The sequence below is a fragment of the Nannospalax galili genome, unplaced genomic scaffold (genome assembly GCF_000622305.1).
Source record: "Nannospalax galili isolate Female #2095 unplaced genomic scaffold, S.galili_v1.0 scaffold286, whole genome shotgun sequence".
NCBI lineage: Eukaryota > Metazoa > Chordata > Mammalia > Rodentia > Spalacidae > Nannospalax > Nannospalax galili.
Genome location: NW_008359442.1, coordinates 2,231,100 through 2,256,356, shown reverse-complemented (window position 1 = coordinate 2,256,356; position 25,257 = coordinate 2,231,100). Strand labels below are relative to the sequence as shown.

At 38.3% G+C, this 25,257-nt stretch overlaps 2 protein-coding genes across 8 annotated transcripts in view; one reads left to right on the top strand and one right to left on the bottom strand.

Annotated features, from left to right (window-relative positions):
* Eml6 (EMAP like 6) overlaps positions 1–3,028 on the top strand; it is a 332,332-nt gene extending 329,304 nt beyond the window's left edge. For both annotated transcript variants that reach the window (XM_029558630.1, XM_017795582.2), the window contains one exon: positions 543–3,028. In XM_029558630.1, coding sequence (XP_029414490.1) covers positions 543–567 — 25 coding nt within the window. In that variant the 3' untranslated portion in view covers positions 568–3,028. The remainder of the gene's footprint in view (positions 1–542) is intronic.
* The window catches only part of Rtn4 (reticulon 4), a 66,052-nt gene continuing 43,324 nt past the window's right edge, over positions 2,530–25,257 (bottom strand). For 4 of the 6 annotated variants that reach the window (XR_003847773.1, XR_003847774.1, XR_003847776.1 and 1 more), the window contains 7 exons: positions 15,940–16,147; positions 12,382–12,520; positions 4,279–4,348; positions 3,869–3,915; positions 3,666–3,724; positions 3,479–3,582; positions 2,530–3,387 (listed from right to left, as the gene is read on the bottom strand). Coding sequence is in view for 1 of the 6 variants with exons in the window: in XM_029558631.1 (XP_029414491.1) it covers positions 3,540–3,582; positions 3,666–3,724; positions 3,869–3,915; positions 4,279–4,348; positions 12,382–12,520; positions 15,940–16,147 (566 nt within the window). In the remaining 5 variants the exon portion in view is untranslated. The remainder of the gene's footprint in view (positions 3,388–3,478; positions 3,583–3,665; positions 3,725–3,868; positions 3,916–4,278; positions 4,349–12,381; positions 12,521–15,939; positions 16,148–25,257) is intronic. The other 2 variants (XR_003847772.1, XM_029558631.1) reach the window with 2 other exon arrangements.

Genomic DNA, 25,257 nt, shown 5'->3' with positions numbered 1-25,257 from the left:
CGCCCACTCCCCCCACATTTCCCATCACTTTTTCCTGAACAACTTCATATTCTATTTTTATTATTTTAGGTCTTTTTGAAGCAGGGTCTCCCTATAGCCCCAGCTGGCCTGGAACTCACTGTAGACCAGGCTGGACTTAAACTCAGAGATCTGCCTGATTAAAGAAAGGTGTGTGCCACCATGCCCGGCTTATTTTTCTTGTATGTATGAAGTATATTGCCTGCATGTATATAAGTGCACCCATGTTGTGCAATGCCCGCAGAGGTCAGAAAAGGGTGTCAGATCAAGCCCCTGGAACTGGAGTTATAGACGGTTGTTAGCCATCAGGTGGGTGCTGGGAACCAAGCCTGGGTCCTTTGCAAGAGCAGCCAGTGCTCTTAACCACTAAGCCATCTCTCCAGCAATCCCCCCTCCCCATTCATGTTTTGAAATCTTAATAGTAAACATATCACCTGAGTGTTCAAGCACTTGGCAAGACTTTTTTGACACGGGTAAAACTAACATCTGATCATACAAAAATGACTGTCTGGTCTGCATTTCAGTGTATTTGTGTGGCGATGTCTGTAAATGCCAGAATCTCTTGCAATATTCCGACTGCCTCCTTGCCATCAGCTGCTGGGGAATGCCTGTGATGCTGTGGGATGCACAAGCTACAAATGCTGGCGTGGTGGTAGGACTGTCTGCAATCTGGACTTCAAGACTGTGATGCCAAGAAGGAAGGTAAAATCCTCCAATGTTAAGGCTGCTGCCTCTGTTCCTGAGACAAAACAATACTTCAACTACACTAACAATGAAATCCTATCTGATGATGTAGCCCACTGACAAAATTTACAGCCTCAGTTACCCTAACCAGTATGTAGCTTTTAATTTGCATCAAAACTTTTACAAGGGTGTTTTGCTATTCTGTTTCTATATACTTCAAGATTGTTCATTTTTACAAATAAGTTGAATAAGACAGCTTGAGTTGGAAGCACTTAAGTACAGAAATATTGACAGCCTGTTCACCACATTTAGCTTTCAAAACCAAATGAGCCATGTATAAACAAGTTGAGAAACTTAATTTTTACAAGTTTCATTTGCAGTTTTATATCCATTAAGTGCCTTTGAAAGTTCCCAGTTGTGTGGGCTGCTGTCTCACCTCCCAGATCATCTCCTTTCTACACATGGTGCTAAAACTTCAACACTGAGGAGGGGCTACAGGACTAGCAGGCTAGGCTCACCGTCTGTCACTTATGTCCTGTGTGTATGTCTAGGATTTCTTAGTAAGAGACATCAGTTACCTGCTTGGGAAACAGTGGTTATAAGGAAGGTGAGCAGCAAAGGAACTTAAAAGTCAGTGGGAGATAGAATGGATTTTTATTATGTTAGTGCCAAATCCACAAAATCTGAAACAGAATTCAAACAAAACTCCTGCCACTCCTACAAAATGTAAAAGGGGGAAAACATTCTTGAGTGTTTCTAAGTGAATGAGCTGATTTGTCTTGCTAAATCTTAAAACGGTAGTGAGGTGACCAGAGGCTGCACTTGAGTTTACATCCTTGGGTAGGGTTGGCTTGGCTCCGCTGATTGTGTATGACTTATACAGTACATCTGAAGATTAAAAAAAAAAAAAAATCTGTGGAATAAATTCCTAACTACAAGGAATATTTGAATTTCCTCACAGAATGTAACTTGAACAATATTAAGTGAAAGCCAGCCCCTAAAGCCCCTCAGTTCCGTTTACAGAGCCAACTACTGACTGTGCAAGAGGGCTAAGAGCACTCACTGAAAGAAGGCTAGTGAGGGACAGGAGCCTCTGCGCATGCCACCTACTCCTTCCAGTCTGTGTATTAAATTCTGGGTCTTGAGTTCCTGGCTATCTGCAGTTGCCAATCTAGAGAAAGGGTGAAATGAAGCATTTTCAGTTAAAGAACAGATTATTACAATGTACCACAAAAGTGCTTCAGCATTGTTAATGGACTAGATTATTCATTAAGCTATTTTTACATGCCAATTTATTAATGCCTTACATTAATCCACCAGTAGGTTGTTGGACCCATAGTAGAGTCCCTATGCAGCCCTAATTCTGTTCTTTGTAACTGGTGATGCTGAGTGATAACCATGTCTGCCTATACTGTACTACTGACTTCATTCTGACCAGATCTCGCATTTAAGTAATTATGTGAACAATGAACCAATCAATGCTATGTACAAGTGTATTTACAGAGCAATAGTGTCTATGTGTCAAGACTTCTAAAGTCTTATTTGTAAACATTTATATGGTATAATTTTATGTACATTCATAAATCTTGCACTGTATTCTGTTAAAATATTGGTGCATGAATTTATTTTCAGTCAAAGCATAAAAAAATTTAAAACGTTTTGGTATGGGTCAAATAAATTTGACTATGAAAATATGTTCTTTGTTCTTTAGCTGTTCCATGAATTGAAAACCTTTATAAAAGTGTGTGTTACACACGCTGTTTACCACAGTTTTCTACCCACTACCCGCCCCATGCATTCATGAAACCAAACTACCACGCAAACACATTTTGAGTCTATAAGCTTTATTGATACTTTGCTTTTACAGTTCACAATGCATTCCACGGATTTAATTCAGTACAGCTTAAACCACAATGGTATAAGTCTTCATTTTATGATTTCTTGCATAACAGTATTTGATACCTGCAAACATTTTGAAAGCATTAAATTCAGTCCATTAGATTCAGTTGTGACAAAATTAACTATACAGTAAATCTCTGCAATGAAGTTGGAGTTCCATGTGTGTGGCATTGTTTCGTTGAAAACAGATGGTAGTGCTCCTAGAAATGTTTTCTTTTCCTAGTTTATGTGCTTTGAGACTATACATGTATAACCAATGACTCAAATGTCAAGCACTGTGGGTCAGCTGGAAGGTAAAGATCTAAATTTTGTGAAACACTATATATAGATTATATCTATAATATTTACTTATATTGGCAATATAACAGTAAAATTCACAACACACCTAGAACATACCAAAAGACAGTGTGGTATGATCTTGTCTAAACATTTCAGAAAAATCTGCATCATTTTACACCAACCATACACAGCGCACAAACTGTGAAAAGGGTTTGTTTTTTTTTTTCAGCTTCACCTTCTCTGCAACGTCCCAAAACACAGCAAGACTACCTGCAACAAAATGTAATATACAGCTTTCTCAGAGCACGCTTTTATTCACCAGTGCCTCATATAGGAAAAAACAAATATGATTAACAAATCCATACATAGCAGCTTACAATACTTAAGATGATAAACACAGGGAAGTTAAGACAGGAAATTTTTCCTTAAACAGTGCATTGCTAAAAATAAAGATCTGACTCTGCACTGCAATGCCAAGGGCTCATTCTTCCCTGACACCCCCCCCCCCAAAATCAAAATAAATATCCCCTTTAAAAATAACCTCTTACTTTTATTTGTTTGGGGCTTTTTATTTCACTTTTTTGACCCCCCCCCCCCCAATAATCAAATGAATATCCCCTTTAAAGATGAACTCCTACTGTTAATTGTTTGGGGCTTTTTCATTCAGCTTTGCGCTTCAGTCCAGGGATTTTCGCTTGGATTCTACAAATGAAAAGAAAAATGTCAAATTACTATGTTTCCTGCTTCTGAAGGGAAGAAGGAAGAAAGTTGTAAATTGTACTTACTTAGCCATAGCATCTTTAACATTCTTATTTGCAAGTCCTAGATAGTGGTCTATCTGTTCCTGAGAGAGGAAATAAAAGCCATTAAAAAGTTACTGTTGTTAAAGACTATTAAGTGGTACTACATGCCAACAAATTAAAGGCTTAAGGCCATTACATTTCTTAAGATTTTGGAAACTAGCTTCTGAAATCAACAGTTAAATTACCTGATGCCGTTCATAAATAACAGGAATACTGAAGAGTGAAATCAGAGCTGAAAAAGGAAACAACTTTTTAAAAGACTAGTATAATTTAGAGAGTAATGAACTATACAAACTGACAGGTAAGCAGGCAGGACTCCTAATGACTGAATAAATGCACAAGACCTGTATATGCTATGTCTAGCTCAAATCACATCACACAGATTCTAGAGGATACAGGTACCCCCACTTAAACTCAGGACCACACCATCAGGTAAAGTAGCATTTCAATAAAACAGTATCATTATCAGCTATTTAAAGGCTGACGTGTATATTCCTTTTTTCTCACAGTAAGAATATTCTGTACCAAACTGTCTCTAAGGGCCTTCCAGTCTTTTATTCTCAAATTTTTCATTCCAGTGGTTTTGTGGACTTACCTAAAATCAGTAGTGTTAGACCATTGAACAAGGCACCAACGTAAGTAAATACCCACATCAACACTGCAAACTGTAAGCAAACAAGAGCCAAGAGCCCATGATCAGCAAAATTCAAGCAAATGTTCTTAAGTGTTCCCCAAAAAGTATCCCTCTAAATGGCAGTCTACCAGAGCATATCCCTTGAAAATGAATGAAGTCATACAAATGCCTCACTTCGTCTGTTATCAGTGCTAAAAGAAGTGCTTGGGAAAATATATCTATGAGCCGAGTAATTCAGGCTCTAAAATGTCAAGCATCTAATAAGCAATAATAATTCAAGGAACACTTATTAGGAAACTTAAAAATATTAGATCAAACACTGCTCAGTGATACATGTTTAAAGGCCATGGTTACCTTGAGAAGGAGGATGTGTCAAACTTTTATAACTATTAATATAATTGACTACTATTCTTTATCCAACATCATTATGTGCTGGACACTGCAAACATAAAGTCATTCATTCCTCTGAACGTCCTCAGAGGTACTGTTATCATTACCACAGCATATACAGACACTAAAGCAGTGAGAGGTTTAAAAAAGTTGCCTGACATCAAGTTACAGCAATACAGGTTTCTTTCAGAGGCCAGAGATTGTAACAAACCAAATAACAGTAATCCTGGCTTTAAATTTTTAAGATTTAAAAAAAAAAAAATACACAAAATAAACAAAAACATCAAATGAGGTAGTCTATAAAAGGCTTTGCTTCTAAAACACAATTTCATTTTGGAAAGTCCTGATTTTCTTTTCTCTTTATTCTTTATAATTTTGCCTAGTCATTTATGAATAGTTTTCTTCCACTTCTAAAACTTCTATGATATACAGTACAGCTCAGTCAATGGCACCTTACAGCTCAATGACATGTTCAAAACAATCAGGACTTCCAAGCACTATCAGTAATTACTACAAATTAGCTGCTAAGCAAGGCAAGTACCTTCAAGGGCAGACTTCTGTATCAAGACTTTAATACAGAAGTATCCTTTCCACTGTTTTAGCTTAAACTTTTAAAAAAATATTTTTTTTTCTGTATGAGGCTATTGCCTGCATGTATGTTAAGTGCAGCTGTGTTATGCAATGCCCACTGACGTCAGAAGGTGGTGTTGGAGCCCCTGGGACTGGAGTTATGAACAGTTGTTAGCCACCAGGTGGGTGCTGGGAACTGACCCACCAGGTCCTCTGCAAGAGCAGTCAGTGCTCTTAACCACTGAGCCATCTCTCCAGCCCCTCAGCTTAAACTTTATAGTGCAAACTGATCATGCTCAGAAACATTCCTATCCATCACTCTAACTCCTTGCCTCCTGTAGATAATAATCCTACACTTTGTTATCACTATGCTTGCTTTGGCTTTGCACTTGTAGAGGTAAAACTATTGCATTGTTACCCTTTGCTTCCTAATTCAAAGCCTGTGTCTGGCTACAGCTGTGGCTTATTTAGGAGGCAACAAACATTGCCATGATACCACTATCTATGATGATCATTTAGGCATATGTAAAATAGTACAGATGGAGAGCAGAGTTAATGGGCACCTCCATCAGCTAAAGGTAGAACCCACAAATTTTCCAAAGAACCACATAGTAAACATTTTAGGGTTTATAGGCCTCTATGTCATATCATTTTTGCTTCCCCCCCCCCCGCGTGACCTTTAAAACTGGAAGCCACTATTCTTCAGTCCCAAGTTGTTGTATGAAACAGGCAGTAGTTCCCTATCTTAATCTAATGTGCACCTTCTTCCATATATTCAGTCAGTCAAAGAAATAAGATTGAATGCCTAGTATGAGCAGGGTACTGAAATTAAAGTATTCAAATTCTAGTAAGCACATGTACTGTGGATTAGGAAGGCCCTTTGGATTTTTTTTTTTTTTTTAAGATTTCTACAAAGAGTAACATTCTAATCACGCCTTAACTGACTTGCACATCCAAGTGAAAAAATGTTAGGCATTCTTACTTGAAAATAAAAAAAAAAATTTAATGCTGCCCTATTCTTAGCCACTGTACAGAACCTCTGGTAGGAAAGTCTGAAGGATTACTCTACTAGCACATCTTTTCCCCCACTCACATAGTTTTATAGCTTCCTACTGCAGAAGCTAAATATAACTTGTACACTTGAGCAAGTTTATAACAGAGCTACAGAGCTAACTATTTTCATCCATCACAGTCTACAAGTCTGAAAAGAGTCAACCCCGTATTTTAAAAGAAATTGCTTTAGCATGGATACTTGCATTCTGTAATAGTACACATAAGCTACAAAGTTCTAATTTATTCATTACAGCCACTTGACAAGGTTGTACTCTAAACTTACACAAGGAGAGTGACTTCACTCTGCTAAACCTTCAAATGTTACTTGCCTCTTCAAGAACACTCCTAAAAGCCAGATTACTGAGACAGAGGCTTAGCGTCCAATGTCTTTGGAGCCAGGAAAGTAACTACATGAGAAAGGCTGGGGCACATGACTGAGGAAACTCACGACCCAGCTCCATGTACTGTAGCCATGGAGTGATCTAAGCCAATGACCATTTTTTCCCATTCTAAGAAGGAAATCAGAAATTTACATTTTATGTGCTACCAGAGAAGTTTTAAATATTATAGCTGCATTTGGAGAAAATGTATTCTGTGGGCCCAAATTCTAAACATTTCCAGAAAACAATCATCAAGAGAGAAAGGTACAGTAAGAATTAGAATTGAAGCTGGGTATGGTGGCACACGCCTTTAATCACAGCACCCAGGAGACAGAGGCAGGCAGATCTCTGAGTTCAAGGCCAGCCTGGTCTACAAAGTGAGTTCCAGGCCAGCTGTAGCTGCAGGGAGACCCTGACTCAAAAAGATTTAAAAAAAAAAAAAAAAATTTTTTTTTTTTTTTTTAAAAGCATTGAGCCAGGATAGGATGCGGGAAATCATAGGAAATTCAGGCCCTTTCTCCTAGATCTCACTTGCCCATCCTGCTGATGGAGTCAGAAAATTTCAGGCACCACTGAGACAAAATATGTTTTCCAAAAGACATCTTAAAATATGTTTTCCAAAAGACATCTTAAAGGACAGTAAATTTTAAGCTTGCTTGGGGCCAAAATGATGTATAACCTTGAGTTCTCAGCATTCTTTCTTTCTTTCCTAAAAAATATCCTTCATAAGTCCATTATACAATTGTGTTTACAGAAGAAATTCTTTAACATTTAACCTTTTCTAAACTACATCTGAGTAATGTTAAATGGGGCCAAGGGAGCTAGGGAGATGGCTCAGCGGGTAAAGCATTAGTGGTCCAAGCATCGACTGGAGTTTCTGATCCTTAGAAACTCATGTAAATGCCATTGGGCATGGCAGCCCACCCAAAATTCCAGCCTCAGAAGGTGGGGGTCCTGTCAAAAGACCTTCCTTGATGAGTAAAGTAGAAGACACACACACACACACACACACACAAACCAAAAAAAAAAAAAAAAAAAAAAGGAAAGAAGTTTAAAGAGGGGGTATTTCTTGGCCATCTTTAGCCATTTACCTTGAGAGCCACCAAAATCTGGTATACACCCATTGTAAAGACACAGAATTGTGACTGTTCCTTGAGAAGCCACACGTTCTAGGTGTGCTGTATCCTTTGAGCAACTTTTTTTTTAAAAATAAGAGTTTAAAAAAATTATTTATGCACATGCTGTGTGTGTGCAGTGCCGACAGAGGCCAGAAGACACTGGATCCTGTGGAGCAGAATTCGGGTCCTCTGGAAGAGGACTGTTGAGTCATCTCGAGGTCTTTTCTATTTATTTTAATAAAAACCTTACCTCTACTTCCTATTGGCTCGCCTGAATTTTTTTTCTTCATCGAAAACAAATCCAGGTTTTGCCTCTACAAAGAGCTCCTTAGCCTGCTGCTGGGGACTGTGCAATGGAGGCAGGTCTCTGTCCTGTGCTCTCCTGACAGAAAGGAAACCAGAGAAGCCCAAATGCAGTGAGAATCTAGGAAATACTGAAAGAGGGGAGGGGCCATGTCATGTTTGCCTTTCTTCCACAGGAATATGAAGATTAAATTTAACTGTGTACCACACACCTCATTAAGAGCTCTGTGGAGTTATGATGTCTCAATTGGGGGCAGAGTGGGACATAATTAAGGAAAGCAGAACAGCTCACAATAGAATTTCAGTTACTTTGGCAATTCTATTTAAAAAACTACATTCTTAAACACTGAAAACTGCGTCTTTAAAAAACAAAAAAAACCTTTAACCTACTTTACCATACTTCTGCATATTCCTTCTGATTTCTCTGCAAGGCAAAGAAACCTGCCAGGAAACTGTTAAAATGTGTATGTTAACAGCTGCATAAGAGCCTAAGGGCTAAATTTTAATGTTCTTTTGGGTCAGCTATTTTTGGAATGCAAGACTCTTTTTCCTTGCTTATAGATTTAAAACTGTATCCTGAAACATGTTATGTATCATGCAACTACAACTAGAATAAATTTTCACTGAAAATCAGACCTGATATCAAACGGACATAATCTAGTCTCTAACACCCAAACCCATATTACAGACACAGGTGAGAACCTATGCTGAAAACACCTGGTCTTAGTCCCCAGTAACATTATTAGGCAACTGTTGTTTTTTTTTTTTTTTTTTTGGGGGGGGGGGGTTGTCCTCAATCTGCTTTCAAGTGGTTCTCTGGCTTCAACCTCTCAAGCATCTGAGATTACATTTGCGCGCGCGCGCACACACACACACACACACAAACAGCTATTCCTGGCTTATAAGACAGGAACTTTTTTTAAAATTATTTTTATTTTATGTGTATGAGTGTATTGCCTGCATGTATGTGAGTGCACCTATGTCGTGCAATGCCGTGGAGATCAGAAGAGGGCTTCAGATTCCCTTGGAACTGGAGTTAAGAACAGTTCATAGCCACCATGTGGGTGCTGAGAATCGAACCTGAGTCCTCTGCAAGAGCAGTCAGTGCTCTTAACCGGTGAGCCATCTCTCCAGTCCCAACAGGAACTTTTTATTAAAGCTTCCAAGCCTTCCTCAATGTGCCCCAAAACTGCCCTCAGTAGGTTTCATATACTTTTAAAATGGGGTGGGGTGGGGTGAGGGTGGGGGTTAGAGAGGTAGCTCAGTGGTTACAAAATACCAGCTGCTTGCACTAATACATACAAAAATACAAAAACTGGGGGGTGGAGACAAACAGGTTATAGCTACAGTAGCCACTCTCCATTCAGTATCCCCCAAGAAAGTAAATCAGACTTCAGGGAATGATGACTCCCAATCCTTCACCTTCCCAGATAAATTTTATAGCTCCTCACATGATTCCAACATGCAGCCACAACTGAGAACTATTTTTTAAATATTTTATTATTTGTATTTTATGTATATGAGTGTATTGCCTTCACGTATGTAGGTGTACTGTGTCGTACAATGTCTGCAGAGGTCAGAAGAGGTTGCTGGATCCCCTGGACCTGGAGTTAGAGACAGTTGTTAGCCACCATGTAGGTGCTGGGAACTGAACTCAGGTCCTCTGCAAGGGCAGTCAGTGTTCTTAACTGCTGAGCCATATCCCCAGACTGCCCGCACCCCCCAACCCGCGAACTCTTTTTAAAGCAAAAGCCCTCAAAGATCCTTATATAGATTAATCACAAAAACTGAATCAAATAAGTACCTTGAATTTGACTATCTTAGCATTTAAATCTGAATCATTCCATGGTATATTATACTAGTTTCCCCATAGCAATTTGAAGTTATCTGCACTCAAACTTCTCAGAGGCAAATAAACTTCACACAATGGACTTTCTGACAAAGGAATATGAACACAGTAATTCTCAACATTCCTCCTTCACTTTTCCTTCATTCATTTAGCTCTTCCTGCTTCCTGCCTGGCACTCCATGAAACAGTCACACTTTTGGAAATGTAACTGTTAAAAACCAGGCGTGGTGATGCACACCTGTAATCCCAGGCCCTCGGGAGGCTGTAGCAGGAGAACCCTAAGCTCAAAGTCAGCCTGAGCAATCTTGAGACACTGGGAGACCCCATGTTTAAAAAAAAAAAAAAATCAAAAGGTTAAAAATAAATGCTGATGACTGGTTTAAGTACTGATGTTTGAACTAAGCTCTACTGACTAGAAGATTTTGTCTGATTCGCCCTAGGAAATGGATTACTGATCATTCTGTGGACACTGAAATCTTGTCTAGGATTAAAAGCTTAAAGCTCATTTCAGAGGAGCAAAACAAATTATCACAGGCTAATTTAAAAAGAGAAATCTAGAACATGTCTTACTTCCATTTGCCCAAGACAGCTAACTACCAGGAGTCCTGAGCCAGACATACAATGCTGCCCGTTCACCCCATGTGTTTCATAACAGGACTGAAGAGCCTGGAATTTGATTCTCTTTTTTTAAAAAATTATTTTTATGTGTTATGAGTGCTTCAAGGCCTGCATATATATAAGTGCACCCATGTAGTGCAATGCCTGCAGAGGCCAGGTGTTGAATCCCCTGGAACAGGGGTTACAGACAGTTGTTAGCTGCCATATGGGTGCTAGGAACTGAGCCTAGGTCCTCTGCAAGAGTAGCCTTAACTGTTGAGCCATCTCTCCAGCCCCTGGTTATTTCTTTGATGATAGCTAAAATAAATTCTTCCCTCATTTCAGGGGAAGGAGGGCAGGTAAGGAGGAAGAGGGAAAGGAGGGAAATGGGGAATGGGAAATGGGGCAATAAAAGAGTAGCTCTAAAATTTCCAATTTCAAAGGAAGGTTTCAAATTGAAGTGGTAATCATGACCTAGAATCTAAAAATGTACATTAATATAAACTTGAGCAATCTTGCTTTTTCTCCCTGTAGCCCCAGCTGGCTTGGAACTATGTAGACCAAGCTGGCCTTGAACTCACAGAGATATGCCTGTCTCAGCCTCCCAAGTGCTGGGACTACTGTGTGTGCCACCAAGCCCGGCTGAGATCTTGCTTTTTCTAAATGTTTTTGTTTATGCATTTTTATTCCATGTGCTTGAGTGCTTTGCCTGCATACATGTATTTAAGTGCACCCATGTTGTGCAATGCCTTCAGAGGCCAAAAGAGGTTATCAGATCCCCTGGACCTGAGTTACAGACAGTTGTTAGCTGCCATGTGGGTACCAGGAACTGAACCTAGTTCCTCTATGAGAACAGAACAGCCAGGACTCAACCACTGAGTCATCTCTCCAACCTGAAATCGTTTTTATGAAGACAGATAAACTGTTTTCAAATTTTTCTTTAAAAGTAACTATTTTGTCTAAGCTAGAGTTTGATAAAAATGCCTATTTTTAAAGTAATTTTCACTGCCATTCTCTTAAAATGTAGCTACAAATCACACAGAAATCAAAGTAACTCTAATCAAAAGCTGATTGCTAATATATGTTTCGAAGTTCAAATTAGGAGTCCATTCCCAGAAGGAGAATCACTTGCTTTTCCACCATGTAAACAAACACTATGAGAGCTAAGCATGGCCACATACCTAGAGCTAATGCACAGGAACTCTCTCTAGAAAGGCAATACTTCTCTCTCTCTCAACCTTGAGCCTCCTATCTCAACCTCCTAAGTGTTACAATTACAACTGTGTGCCACTCAGCCTAATGCACTTTTTTCCTTTTTGGTCTTTTGGAGACAGGGTCTCTCTGTTAGCCCCTGATGGCCTGAACTCACTATGTAGACCAGGCTTGGCCTCCAACTCACAGGGATTCACCTGCCTCTGCTGGGATCAAAAGCAAATCATTTTTATAAAGACTTAAGAATGGTCAGGTTTTGCTTTTTAAAATGAAGTTTTTAGTTGGAGCCCTACACTAACCACCTGCAGCAGTTACCAAACAGCTTTCTTGAGCTTTGGGCCTGCGAAAGTCACAATCAACTGAATTTTCTTCTCTTATTTTCTTTTTCTACAAGTGTTTTTCCTTACGGTGAAAAGTACCAATCTACAACTCTCATATAAGTCTAAATATAGGATATTTAATTTCATAACCTAAATTTATGTTAATGATTTATTTATAATTTATTCAAATATTAAAAGGTTTTATATTCCTAACCTTTTTGATCATAATTCTCTCAAATATTTATCAGAAATGAAAAGCAAAATAAGCTTACCTTCAGAGAATCAACTAAGTCATCAACTAAGAAGAGGCGCCTGAGTTCTTTTATTGTGCAGTTCACATGACCAAGAGCAGAATTACTGTATTTCTGAACCAATTCCTCTGATATAGCAACTTCAGATTCCAAGTAAGCCCTTAGAAAACAAAACATATCAATGAAACCAATGCTCAAATGTCAACCAGCAACTGTCTATTAAAGAAGAGATTAACAGTCAGCTAACTATAAAGACCTATAAAGCCCAACATGAAAATTCCCTAGTAAACTGTGGTGGCTCATGCTTATAATCCCAGCACTTGGGAGGCTAAGGAACAAAGACTGTTGCTAGTTCTAGACCAGTCTAGCTTACAGAATGAGGCGGTGTCTCAAAATTATAAAGCCCAAATCCTCAAGTTAGGGGTACTTTTAATAGTGTGTGTTGTCAGTTAACAAACAGAGAATGCACACTTCAAAGCCAGATTAATTTGAGTTTAAATCTTAATGCTACCATTTTCTTAGCTGTCTAACTCTACAAAGTTAGTCTTCTAAACCTGCTTCCTCATTTATAAAATGGAGATTATCATGAGGATTAAATGAATAAAGTGCTCAATACAACTGGGTCCCCAAATTACATTCTGCCATAGAAGATCCTATTCATTTCCAAATCCTATATTCTCTCAGCCTAGTTGTTCTGGGAAAACTGTCCCCAAGTGCTAAGTATTAGATTGTAAAATAGGTGCTAAAAGAACAGTAGCAATGCCAATAAAACATACTATTTACTGTTTGTCTTCATGTCCTCATTTACCCTGAAATGGGAGGAACTAGTAAATTTAAGAAGCAACAAGGGGAAAAAGTCATCAATTTTTTTGGTGGGGGGTCTTTTTGAGATAGGGTCACCCTGTAGGCCCAGCTGGCCTGGGACTTGCTATGTAGACCAGGCTGACCCTCAAATTCATAAAGATCTGTCTGCCTCTGTCTCCTAAGTGCTGGAATTAAAGGCGTGCACCACCACACTTGGCTATTAATTATTTTAAAGATGCCATTTTATCTTGGAAAGCAGAATCCAATCACAAATGCTAAACTTTTCTCCTATCTGAAGTACCAAACCCAGTCCCTTATCACTTCACCACATCTGTGGATACCAACAGGGGCTTACACTGGAAATTAGTCCCATAAGACAACTCTGTCCTACAGTTTTAACTGCAACATGCCCCCAAAAAGGTGTCCCTGTTTTTAGTCATAGTGCCATCACTCTTGTTATTGTTCACTATTTAACAAACTGACATAGTCTATCAGAATCCAAAACTGTTTCTGATCTATCTCCAGTCTAATCCATTCTGTTAGCCATTCTAGATTAACCTTATCTGAGGTCCCTCAAATGGCAGAGTCTAGGCTGATGTTCAGTTAATGGACTGGCTACTTTCTAGCTAAATAACCTTGCAAAAGGCAAATATTTAAGTTCTCTGGATCACGTTTCCATCTCTGTAAATTAGATAAATAGATGTTCCTAAATCCTTTCAGGTTCAAACACTGTTATTATATGGTTCCAAATTTTCCATCAACTAATTCCAACTAATTCGCTAACCTTTCTTCCCACTGCTCCCTATATGCTGAAGAAGGAAATAAGTCATTAGTAAGTAAACATTTTTCAACCTTTTTAACCTTAATGCCTTTTTGTCATCATGTTATTTTCCCAAACTACAAAGCTTTTTTCTTGTCTCTGGTGACAGCTTCTCTATCACCTAGCCTCAGTGGACACATAATTCCCTAAGGCCTCATGAAATCTAACATTCCTCTGTATCCTGAACAATGTTTGCTTCCTTATTACTCTTATTGACTACAACCAGCTCTGAAATACAGACATTCATACACTTGTATTTTTCCTACTAAAATAACTATTCCAAATCAAGAATTTACCTCTACTATTAATACAACAGTCTAGGCGCTCACACATCATTGTCATTTGTTAGCTAATAAGTATCAAGCAATATAAAGCTAAAACACTCAAAGGTTCCCCTCAACCTTTAAACCAGCATTAAGTTATTTATTTATGTACATGCATGTGTGGTATATGTGCATGTGTACGTGGGTGCATGTGGAGGCCAGGAGAGGAGGACATCAAGTATCTTCCTCAAAGTTTTTGCGACAGTCTCAACCTAAACCTAAGTTCACTGCTTTGACTAGGTTGGCTGGCCAACAAGCTCCCAGAATCCACCACTCCTCTCCCCAACACTAGGGTTACAAATATCCATAGCCATACCCAGCTTTAACATGGGTTCAGAGGATTGGAACTTGGGTCCTCTTTCTTTCACAACAAGTACACCCACCCTCAGAGCCATCTCCCCAGCCCTATTTATACAGTTCTAAAAAGTAGGACTCAGCTGATAAAATTTTGGGTTTCTGTTGCTTTTCACCACTGCTGATGGTTCTTGCTCAAGAAAGATGCCTGACCAGGAGGCACAGAGCATTCTGTATATCAGCAATACCTGGCAGACATTTATAACAGTTCTATTGACATTTATGTGGCATTAATCCACTGGCACTGGGTTCATCACTTTTTTCCAGTGACCACAGGTATAGGAACTGCATCATTTCACTCTCACTAGTGTTACCAGAGCACCAGGAAAAGTTGTCCAACAGGTGTAAGTTGGCATGTCAGCTGAATTTGTGAATGACTTTAAAAAAGCCTTCTAATTATGAAAAAGGCATTTCAAAAAATTAAACGAACCAGTAATTCCCCCCCCCCAAATTTTTTTTAATCAAATGATGTATAAAAACTAATACAGCCAGGTACAGTGGCACATACCTTTAATCCCAGCACTCTGGAGGCAGAGGCAGAGGCAGAGGCAGGCAGATCTCTGTGAGTTCAAGGCCAGCCTGGTTCTACATAGTTAATACATAGTTAATACACCTGCCCCACTACAGGGAGATGGTGTCTCAAAAAGACCAAAAACAAACAAAAAACCAACATCAAAAAACACCTAATACTGCAAATACTTTAGAAGTTATATCTTACCATTTTAAATATTTCATTATCAACAGATTAAAAATCATATTAATGATTTGTTGCATAATATCACTTTGCCATTGTGAAGCTGCAATTTGAAGTTGCTCAAAACTGTTATTTGTTTCCTCTTTTGGTAAAATGGAGTGATCCCCAAAATAATGAGAGGAAACTATACAGAAGACATAGAAAAGTATAATGGTGAACATACTGCTATAAAGGGAGGGTGGTGGAAAAGGTACACAATATCAAATAGTGCTAAAGTATCAGGGAGCACAGAAAGTAGGCAATAGAGTATACAGCCCTCACCAATCCTAACCATGCTAAAAGACAAAACTTCCACTTATAGAATTAGATAACCAATGTCTACTAACAAATATTCCTAACAAGTATAGAATTTAATAATGCAAGTCTAGTCTTCTTCATCATAAGAAATCTAAGCAGATGCTTCTGACAGTGCTTTTATAAAGAAAGTACATGCCTGTAATTCTATGGACATAAGAATGAAGTCTTAATAATAATCCTGTTCATACTGTCACCAATGTGCCTCATTTTCTTTTCAGACATCTCACCTGAATGGGTGGCCTTCATCTGATTTCTGGATAGCTTGGATCACACCCTTATATATCCTAAAGCTGATAGTCACAGAGAGCAGGGCCAAGGCAATGTAGGCTGTGACACTCACAATGCTGAACACTGTCAATGAAAGCAGCAGGAATAAGCTGGCACCAAATACCACTCCAGTCTTCTTAATGTCTCTCCAGTAGAGGAGGTCAACAACTAAAAATTGAAAAAGAAATCTGAAATTAGAATATCATTTTACCCATTTGTTCTACCTACAGAAGTAACAAGGCCACCTGACACAAACCCACTCTGAGGGGACTGTCAGTATAATCAGTTTATACCTTTTATCATAAGCCATCTTTCATGCTCATCTCCCTCCTGTGTGACCAAATCATTTTGGCCATATATAACTATTAAATGTTTCAGGCCTGGCAGACTTCTAACACAAAACAGGAGGTTATCTTGAGGTATTTCTTCTTCCTACTATGCATGATATTCCAATTACAGTGAAAAACACAATAGTAAATACTAAACTGGAATATTTCAATACAACACTTAAGTACAGAAAACAAAATTTTTAAAAAGTTGAAGAACTGAAGCTTTAAGAACTGAATAGCTGAGATGTACAGTTTTAATTTTAAGAGCTCTTTAAGAACCTTAAAATATCTTAGCCTACCATTAACAGATGTTACCTACAGTAAAGGGTAGAGGGGAAACAGTAGATAGATACTTGAAAAACCGCTTTCTGTCAGAAGTAGGAAAATATGTCATAAAAAGCTTAGGGGCTCGGCTGGTAAGAACATTTACTGCTGTTCCAGATGACCTGGATTCGGTTCCCAGCATCTACATGGTGGCTACACCCAACCTTAACTCCATTTCAAAGGATCCAATACCCTTTTCTAGTCTCTGCCAGCAAAGGCACAAGAGGTATACTTACATACACACAGGCAAAACACTCATACACATAAAATAAAAAAAATTTAAAAGCCAGGTGCGGTGGTGCATGCCTTTAGTCCCAGCACTGAGGCAGGTGGATCTCTGTGAGTTCCAGGCCAGCCTGGTCTACATAGTGAGTTCTAGGCCAGCAGGGGCTACATGGAAACCCCGTCTCAAAAAAGACCAAAAAAATTTTCCCCCTTTTTGAGACAGGGTCTTCCTGTAGCCCCTGCTGGCCTGGAACCCACTATGTAGGCTAGGCTGGCCTTGAACTCACAAGAGATATATTTTTCTCTGCCTGCTGAGTGCTAGAAAAGGCATGAGAGCCACCGTGCCTGGAAAAATTAAATCTTAAAATCATAAATAAAACAACTTAGGGGTTTAAAAAGAACCCTATATACTACACTATTATATAACATTTATTAATAGTATGGAGTCAGACAAAGCCAACTTGGCAAGTCAAGTCAGCTCCTGGCCAGCAGTAACAAGGCCACTGTGAGGCTCAAATAACCATAGATCTGTGGTCTCAAGATCAAGTTATGCTCAACCCAAGGAGAACTCTGCATTGTGCCAACAGGTCCTTTGACTAGATGGAATTCATCTCTCTCTCTAGATGGTGAACAACTGGGAGGAGGAAAAAAAATTCATAGGAAAATTAGTAGAATTCTAAATATTTGTTTATTTTAAGATAAAGGAGGCAACATTTTATTTAGGTGTTTTTTTTTTTATGTCTATGAGTGTATTGCCTGCATGTAGTTAGGGGCAACCGTGTCATGCAATGCCCACAGAGGTCAGAAGAGGGCATCAGATTCCCCTGGAACTGGAGTTACGGATGGTTGTTAGCCACCATGTGGGTGCTGGGAATTGAACCCAGGTCCTTTGCAAGAACAAAGTGGTTAAGGAGTGGTTAAGGGCTCTTAACCACTGAGCCAACTCTCCAGCCCCAGTATACAACATTTAAAAAATCCATTTTTAGGGGTTACTTTGGTTTTGATTCCCAGGCCTTGTAAGTGTATGCATGGCTTTTTTTGGGGGGGGGCGGGGGGGGAGTCAGGGATACTTTGTAGGGAAAATTGTGTATGTGAACTATAAAACGCTAAATATAATTACAAATTCCACTTAGCATATATATCTTAAGTACTGAGTGGGGCATGGAGTATAGCTCACTGGTAAGTTACACACCTAGTATGTGCAAAGCCCTGAGTTCAATCTACTCCATACCTTATTTACAGCCTTTTGTTTTGTTTTTAGCTTATGATTCTAAGTCCGTAACTTATTCCTGCCTATAATACCTGAATCAGTTATGATGTATGTGCCAGTTTCTACTACTGTAGCAATGCACCTGAGGGCTGACCAGAATATGAAACGGAGTATCTCTGCTGTCAAAATGGCATCATGAATAACTCACAGTCAATATGGAGGAACTCAAGAATAGAGGGAAAAAACTGAAAGAAATTTTAAAAATACTCTGATAAAGAGAAATCCATCTGATCATTAAGGATGATGAGCTAGGAAACTTAAAGGTTCAGCACTAATTTGTCTTTTTCTTTAGCAAAAGTTCCAATAATGTCAGGGCAGTGACATTAAAGACAGAATTTGGCAATATAATTCCTGTGAGGCTCCCCCGTGTCCCATAACAGTGGCTTACATAAGACAAAAAACTTAAGACTGTGGAGTTGGATGATCTAGACTAAGGCAGCAGCTCCATAAATTACTAGCTAACCTTAGGCAAGTCAGTAAACCCCTCCATACTTGAGCTTCTTCACCACCAGAATGTGTGTGAAAATAGGAACTGTCTCAGTAAGATGTGATTCATTAAGTGAGGTTATTATTGTCCATTAATAAGATTTACTTAAAAATAAATTCTTTTTTTTTTTTTTTTTGGTTTTTTTGAGACAGGGTCTCCCTGTAGCCCCAGCTGTCCTGGAACTCACTGTGTAGACCAGGCTGGCCTTGAACACCCAGAGATCCACCTGTCTCTGCCTCCCAGGTGCTAGGATTAAAGGCATGCGCCACCACGCCCGGCCCAATAATAAATTCTTAATGGCAGGGTTATTTGTTGTGTTACTAATATCTCCACAATCATTATCAGCTTTATTATTCAAGTATTTAAGTAATAAAAGCATAAAGAGAAAAAATTCAACCTTGTGATTATTAATCTCTACTACAATGTTGCATTATAAACATATACTTTACAAACCACACAGTAAAAAATAATTTTAAAACTTATGTTGAGATGACAAGATGGCTCAATGTGTGTGTGTGTGTGTGTGTGTGCGCGCGCGTGTAAGTAAAGCATAGCCAACACAAGCCTGACAACCTGAGTTTGATTCCTGGAACCACATAAAAATGGAAGAAGAAAACAGACTCCAAAGTTGTCCTCTGATGCAGATGCACCATGGCACACACACACATACCTCATACACCCAGAATAAATTTAAAAATAGCTTATGAGTTTTCATTAAGGGGATATATTCATTTATTCATTTTTATGTGAATAAATGCTCTTTTATAAAAATGCTCAGTTCTCCAAGTATGAAAAAGCATTTATTAATCTTCAGAATCACTATTGGTGAGAAGGTAAAATAAACAGAAGCATATTCATTATTCTTGATCATTAACATCTAGACTTTTATGGGAAAAGGGAGGCTAACATATTTTCTCTAATTAATTTTTTTTTTTAATTTTATGTGTTTGAGTGTATTGCCTGCATGTATGTGAGTGCACCCGTGTTGTTCAATGCCATGGAGGCCAGAAGAGGGCTTCAGATTGCCCTGGAACTGGAGTTAAGGATGGTTCATAGCCACCATGTGGGTGCTGGGAATCGAACCCAGGTCCTCTGCAAGAGCAGTCAGTGCTCTTAACCACTGAGCCAACTCTCCAGTCCCTTATTAGTCTTTTAAACTGAGTCTTCTTGGAATCATTTTCTTTTTCAAAAATTTGTTTGATTTACCTAATGTATCTGAGTGTTTTACCTGCATGTATGTAAGTGCACCCATATTGTGCAATGCCTGTGGAGGACCCAAAGAGGGTGTTGGAACCCCTAGAACTGGAGTTATGGATGGTTTTTAGCCACGATTTAGGTTCTGGGAACCAAACCCAGGCCCTCTGGAAAAGCAGTAAGTGCTCTTAACTGCTAAACTATCTCTCCAGTTCTAGACATATTATGTGCCAAACATTACTAAACTTTATGAAAACAGTAAGTACGTAATCCTATTAATTTTCAAGCAATCATAAACTAAATAATTATGATCATTGTGAGGGGCAAAAAATTTATATCTAAAAAGCTTTTTAAGTCTGACGGATGTTTTACAAATACTTCTAAGTCAACATGTACTATGGACTTATATTAGACCAAATGCTCTTGGTAGCTTACTTGTTTCCCCATTTATTTCAATTACAAAAATACAATGGACTCGGGCTTTCAGGTAAGTGAAACACTGCTCTTACGTGACTGAACCCACATCACACAACAAGTAAGTGGCAGAACAGGGATACGAACCTAGACTTTATCGTTAAAACTCAGAGTCTCTGTATAGATACAGATCAGCACATTAAAGTTCTTCAAAATGTTATACATTTGCACACTGAATAGGCAGAACATAGGCAAACAATTATTACACTTAAAATGAATCACAAGGGCCAAGAAGAAAAGTCTAAATTAAAAATTAAAAGATAAGGGATATGTAAGTTTTATTCATGGACAATAAGGCACAAACGAGCTCTACTCCAATGACAGGTACTTTCCCACAGTATTATCTATCTATGTATCTATCATCCATCCATCCATCCATCCATCCATCATTTTAGTCTTAGATCCCTTATATTTTTAATTTTTAAAACTGGGAAGATTAAATTCATCCACAATCAATGATTCTCCACAGGGTGAAGAGATATAAAACTTTGTTAAAACTCTGAGAAATATACCTATATTGTTACTTCTGATGCTTATCAAAGATTTCTATCATTAGTTAAATTAGATGCCTGTTCACTATTGATACAGAAGCCAGGCAAAGACATCAGCAGAAAACTACAAATCAACATCCCTTATGAATCAGACACAGTAACTAAAAATACTAACAAATCAAATCCTGCAACACATAAGGAAGATTATGTATCAGAGCTGGTGGAATCTATTCCAAGAATACAAGGTTGGTACAACACATGAACATCAACCCACAAGATACACTATGAAAAGAATATGAGCAAAAGACATGACCATTACAGATGCAAAAAAGCATCTGATAAGGTGCAACACCATTCACAGTAACACTCAACAAAACAGCAATAGAAAGGAATATCCTCAACCCTGAAAAGTAAAGATTTACCAAAACCCACATTTAATAGTGCAAGACTGAAATATCTCCTATTAAAATCAGCAATAAGACAAGGGGTATCCCTTCTTGCCACTCCACTCATATTGTCCTAGAGATATTACGCAGGGTGGTTGGGCAATGAATGTTTAGAAAGGAACAAGTTAAATTATCTCTATCTGTAGATAATCTGATCTCATATTTAGAAATGTCCAAGGAACCCACAAAGAAGTTAAAATAACTAATAAGCAAGTCTAGTTATGCTGTAAGATAAAGATCAGAGGTGCTGGAGAGATGGCTCAGTAGTTAAGAGCACTGACTGTTCTTGCAGAGGACCAGAGTTCGATTCCCAGCACACATATGGCACTAACAACCATCCATAACTCCAGTTCCAGGGGATCCAACATCCTCTTCTGATCTCTGTGGGCATTGTGCGACAAGAGTGCACTTACACATATGCAGGCAATACACTCATACACACAAAAAATAAGATTAAAAATTTGTTTTAAAGATAAAGATCAGGGGCTGGAGAGATGGCTCAGCAGCAGTTAAGAGCACTGACTACTCTTGCAGAGGACCCAGGCTCAATTCCCAGCACCCACATGGCAGCTACAAACCATCCTTAACTCCAGTTCCAGGAGAATCCAAAGACCTTTTCTGACCTCCACAGCATTGCACAAAATGGGTGCACTCACATACATGCAGGCAATACACTCATACACATAAAATAAAAATAAATAAAATATTTAAAAAAAAAATAAAGATCAGTATACAAATACCAATCATATTTCTATACACCAGCAATGAACAATTTGAAGATGATTTTAAAACCACATCATTTACATTCAGGGAAAAGAAAGAATACTTAGGAACAAAGTTGAAAATAAACCCAAGACTTATAAACTGACTACAACTTATAGTTAAAAGAAATTAATGACAATGGAACTCAATGAAAGGTGTGCCATGTTCTCAGACTGGATGGCATTAAGACTGAAACATTCTTCAAATTAATTTGCAGTGTCATAGACAAGCAAAAATTATCTGGAAAAAGGAATTCACAATAATCAAAGCAATCCTGAAAAACAATGGAATTGGAAGACTCACATTTCTCTATTACAAAATTTCATACAAAGCTACAGTAAGCTTGGGAGATGGAAACAAAGGGACTCCAAGTTGAAGGTCAGCCTGGGGCTACATAGCAAGACTGTCTCAAAAGAGCAAAACAAATCAAACACCCAATCTCTGCAGGAATCTAGATGATTACAAAGGTTGACTGGTGAAATAAAATTCAGAAACCAGAAACAAACTCATATTTATAGTCAGCTGATTTTTTTCAAGACATTTATTTTTATGTGTATGTATATTTATAGTACACCACACACATGCAGAGTCCAGAGGGCAGTCAAAGACCGCATCTGATCCCATGAACAATAGTTACAGGTGGTTGTGAGCTGCCCTATTTGGGTGCTGGAAACTAAATGGGATTGGGGGCCTGTACCTCTGAAAGAGGAGCTTTTTAAAATCTTTTTTATTTTAAATTTCATTCATTATTTTTATTTTATGTGTATGCATATACTGTCTGCATGTAGGTAAGTGCACCCGTGTCATGCAATGCCCACAGAGGACAGAAGAGGCTGTCGGATCCCCTGAGACTGGAGTTACGGACAGTTGTTAGCTGTCATGTGTGTGCTGGGATATTCGAAGCTGGGTCTTCTGCAAGAACAGCCAGGTTCTTAACCGCTGAGCCATCTCTCCAGCCCCCAAGCTTTTAACCACTAAGTTATCTCTCCAACCTCCAGTCAGCTGATTTTGACAAGTGTGCTAAGATAATTCCAAAGGGGAAACAAATCATGAACAACTGATACTGGTACTGGATATCCAAGTGCAAAAGAATTCAGTTGAATTCCTCTATTTTTTATTACATACAAAAATTAACTCAAAATAAAACAAAGATTTAAAATAGGAATTTAAACTATAAAATGCCACTGAGAGATCCACAAAACCTGACAATCTAAGTTCAATCCCTGGGATGCACAAGGCAGAAGGAAGAACTGACTCCCAGAAGCTGTCCTCTGACCTCTACATGTGACTGTGGTGTGTGCAAGCCCACACATCTACACACACACACACACACACACACACACACACACACACACACACACACACACGGAAATGCAATTAAAAAAATGAAAAAGAGAAGGCTTTAAAAAATTAGAATGCTTTTAGAAGAAAAATATAGCTGCAGCTCTTCAAGACTTTGTATTAGGCAGTATTTAATGTATGATATCAAAAGCAGAAGCACAAAAGTAGATGAACTGAACCTCTTAATAATAAAGCTTTATATGTTTCAAAGGATATATCAAAGAAAGTGTAAAGACAAGCCACAAAATAGGAGAAAATATCTGCAAACCAAATATTTGATAAAGGACTTATATGTTTACATAAGGAACTTCTTTACTCTTACACAGAATGTTAATCAAATGCCCTTTCAAAGATCTGAGATGAACTGAACAGTGATTTTTTTTTCCCTTCACAACTCTCGGAAATGTATATGGATTTATGCCAACCAATTTCAATAAATTTCTTGATTTAGAAATAAGGGATTTACTCCCTGAATCTTGTCTGGTTTTGTTTTCAAAATAAAAAACACAATCTTTGATTATTTTCTGTAGTGCACAGAATAGTATCATTATTTAACTAAAATTTTAATTTAAAGTAACTCATTCTTTGCTTTAAAATAACTTCTGGCTTGATGCAAAGTAAGAAGAGCTGCATACATTTGATAATCACAGACTGTCATCTGCTGTGGCTAAAAATACTGCTAGACCAAATGCCTTACATGCACAAGTCATCCTAGTACATTTTGCCTCAAATCAAATTCTCACTAAAGTTTTTCCTTGAATACCCTAAAGTCAGGTTTCAATTTTAAAGCCTTTTGTCTGGGGTGGGGGGGTGAAAAAAGAGAAAGGAAGGTCAAAGGTGGTGTTGCAAGCCTTTAATCCCAGCACTCGGGTGGTAAGATTGAGGCCATGGCCTACATAGCAATTTCCAGGCCAGCTGGGGCTACAGGGAGACCCTGTCTCAAAAGACCACGGTTTTTTTGTTTGTTTGTTTTTAAATAAAGTCAGGTGAAGAATGACAAAGGCAATTAAGTTGAAATTAATTATATATACAAATATTAGAATATAACCATGACACTAATAAATAATCATGTACTTATGAGGAATCCTTGATCAAATTCTTTCCAAATACCAGAAAGTAACTAGAATCCAGAACTGATCACTCAGCTTAGCACACAGTAGTAAAGTTCTACCTATGCATAGCAAGCATTCATCTGGCAATAGTAAATGTGAAAGCCATTAACTTTAGATAAATAATGTGCCTGTGCCAGCACCTAGTAGCATAAGTCAACCTTGGCTATGATAAAGCAAAGGTAATTTGGTCTCAGAACACTGATCCAAGGATCCAAAGAACACAGGCTAAATTAAATTCAACATTCTTAAGCCCAAATCCTGGCAACATATCAGATCAAATGGGGGGGGGGGGAGTAAGCATTCAACTCATGGCATACATTCTTCCTACATTCAAGTAGGTAATTCAATCCTTAAGGTCTATGAAAAATTTTACTCCAGACCCAGGAAGGTCCTATGCTAGGCCTAATCTTTTAATGATATTACCTACTAACCACACATACCTTCTATGATTGGTATGACAGACTATTGCTCCTTTATTGAAGAGTAAAGATCACGCAAAAAGAAATGCTATACTACCTCCAATAAGCTGCCACACTTAAGACTATGTGTGAGTAAAATATCAAAACATAGGTCACCTTAGCTCCCTCCACCCCACACACACTCTTTGGTTGTTCACATACAAACTGTAAAATAAAGGCCTTATGCAGGTGGCCTTATAGTCCTGTGCAAATACCTATCTGTTTTGTTTTCCTTACATACATTAAGGCTCCTTATTTGCAGTTATAATCTAAAATCGTGAATTTATAACAGTTGCTTGCACTACTTGATTGCTCCTTTAAGAGAAAAAGCAGGGAAAACCAAAACACAAACAAACAACAACAAC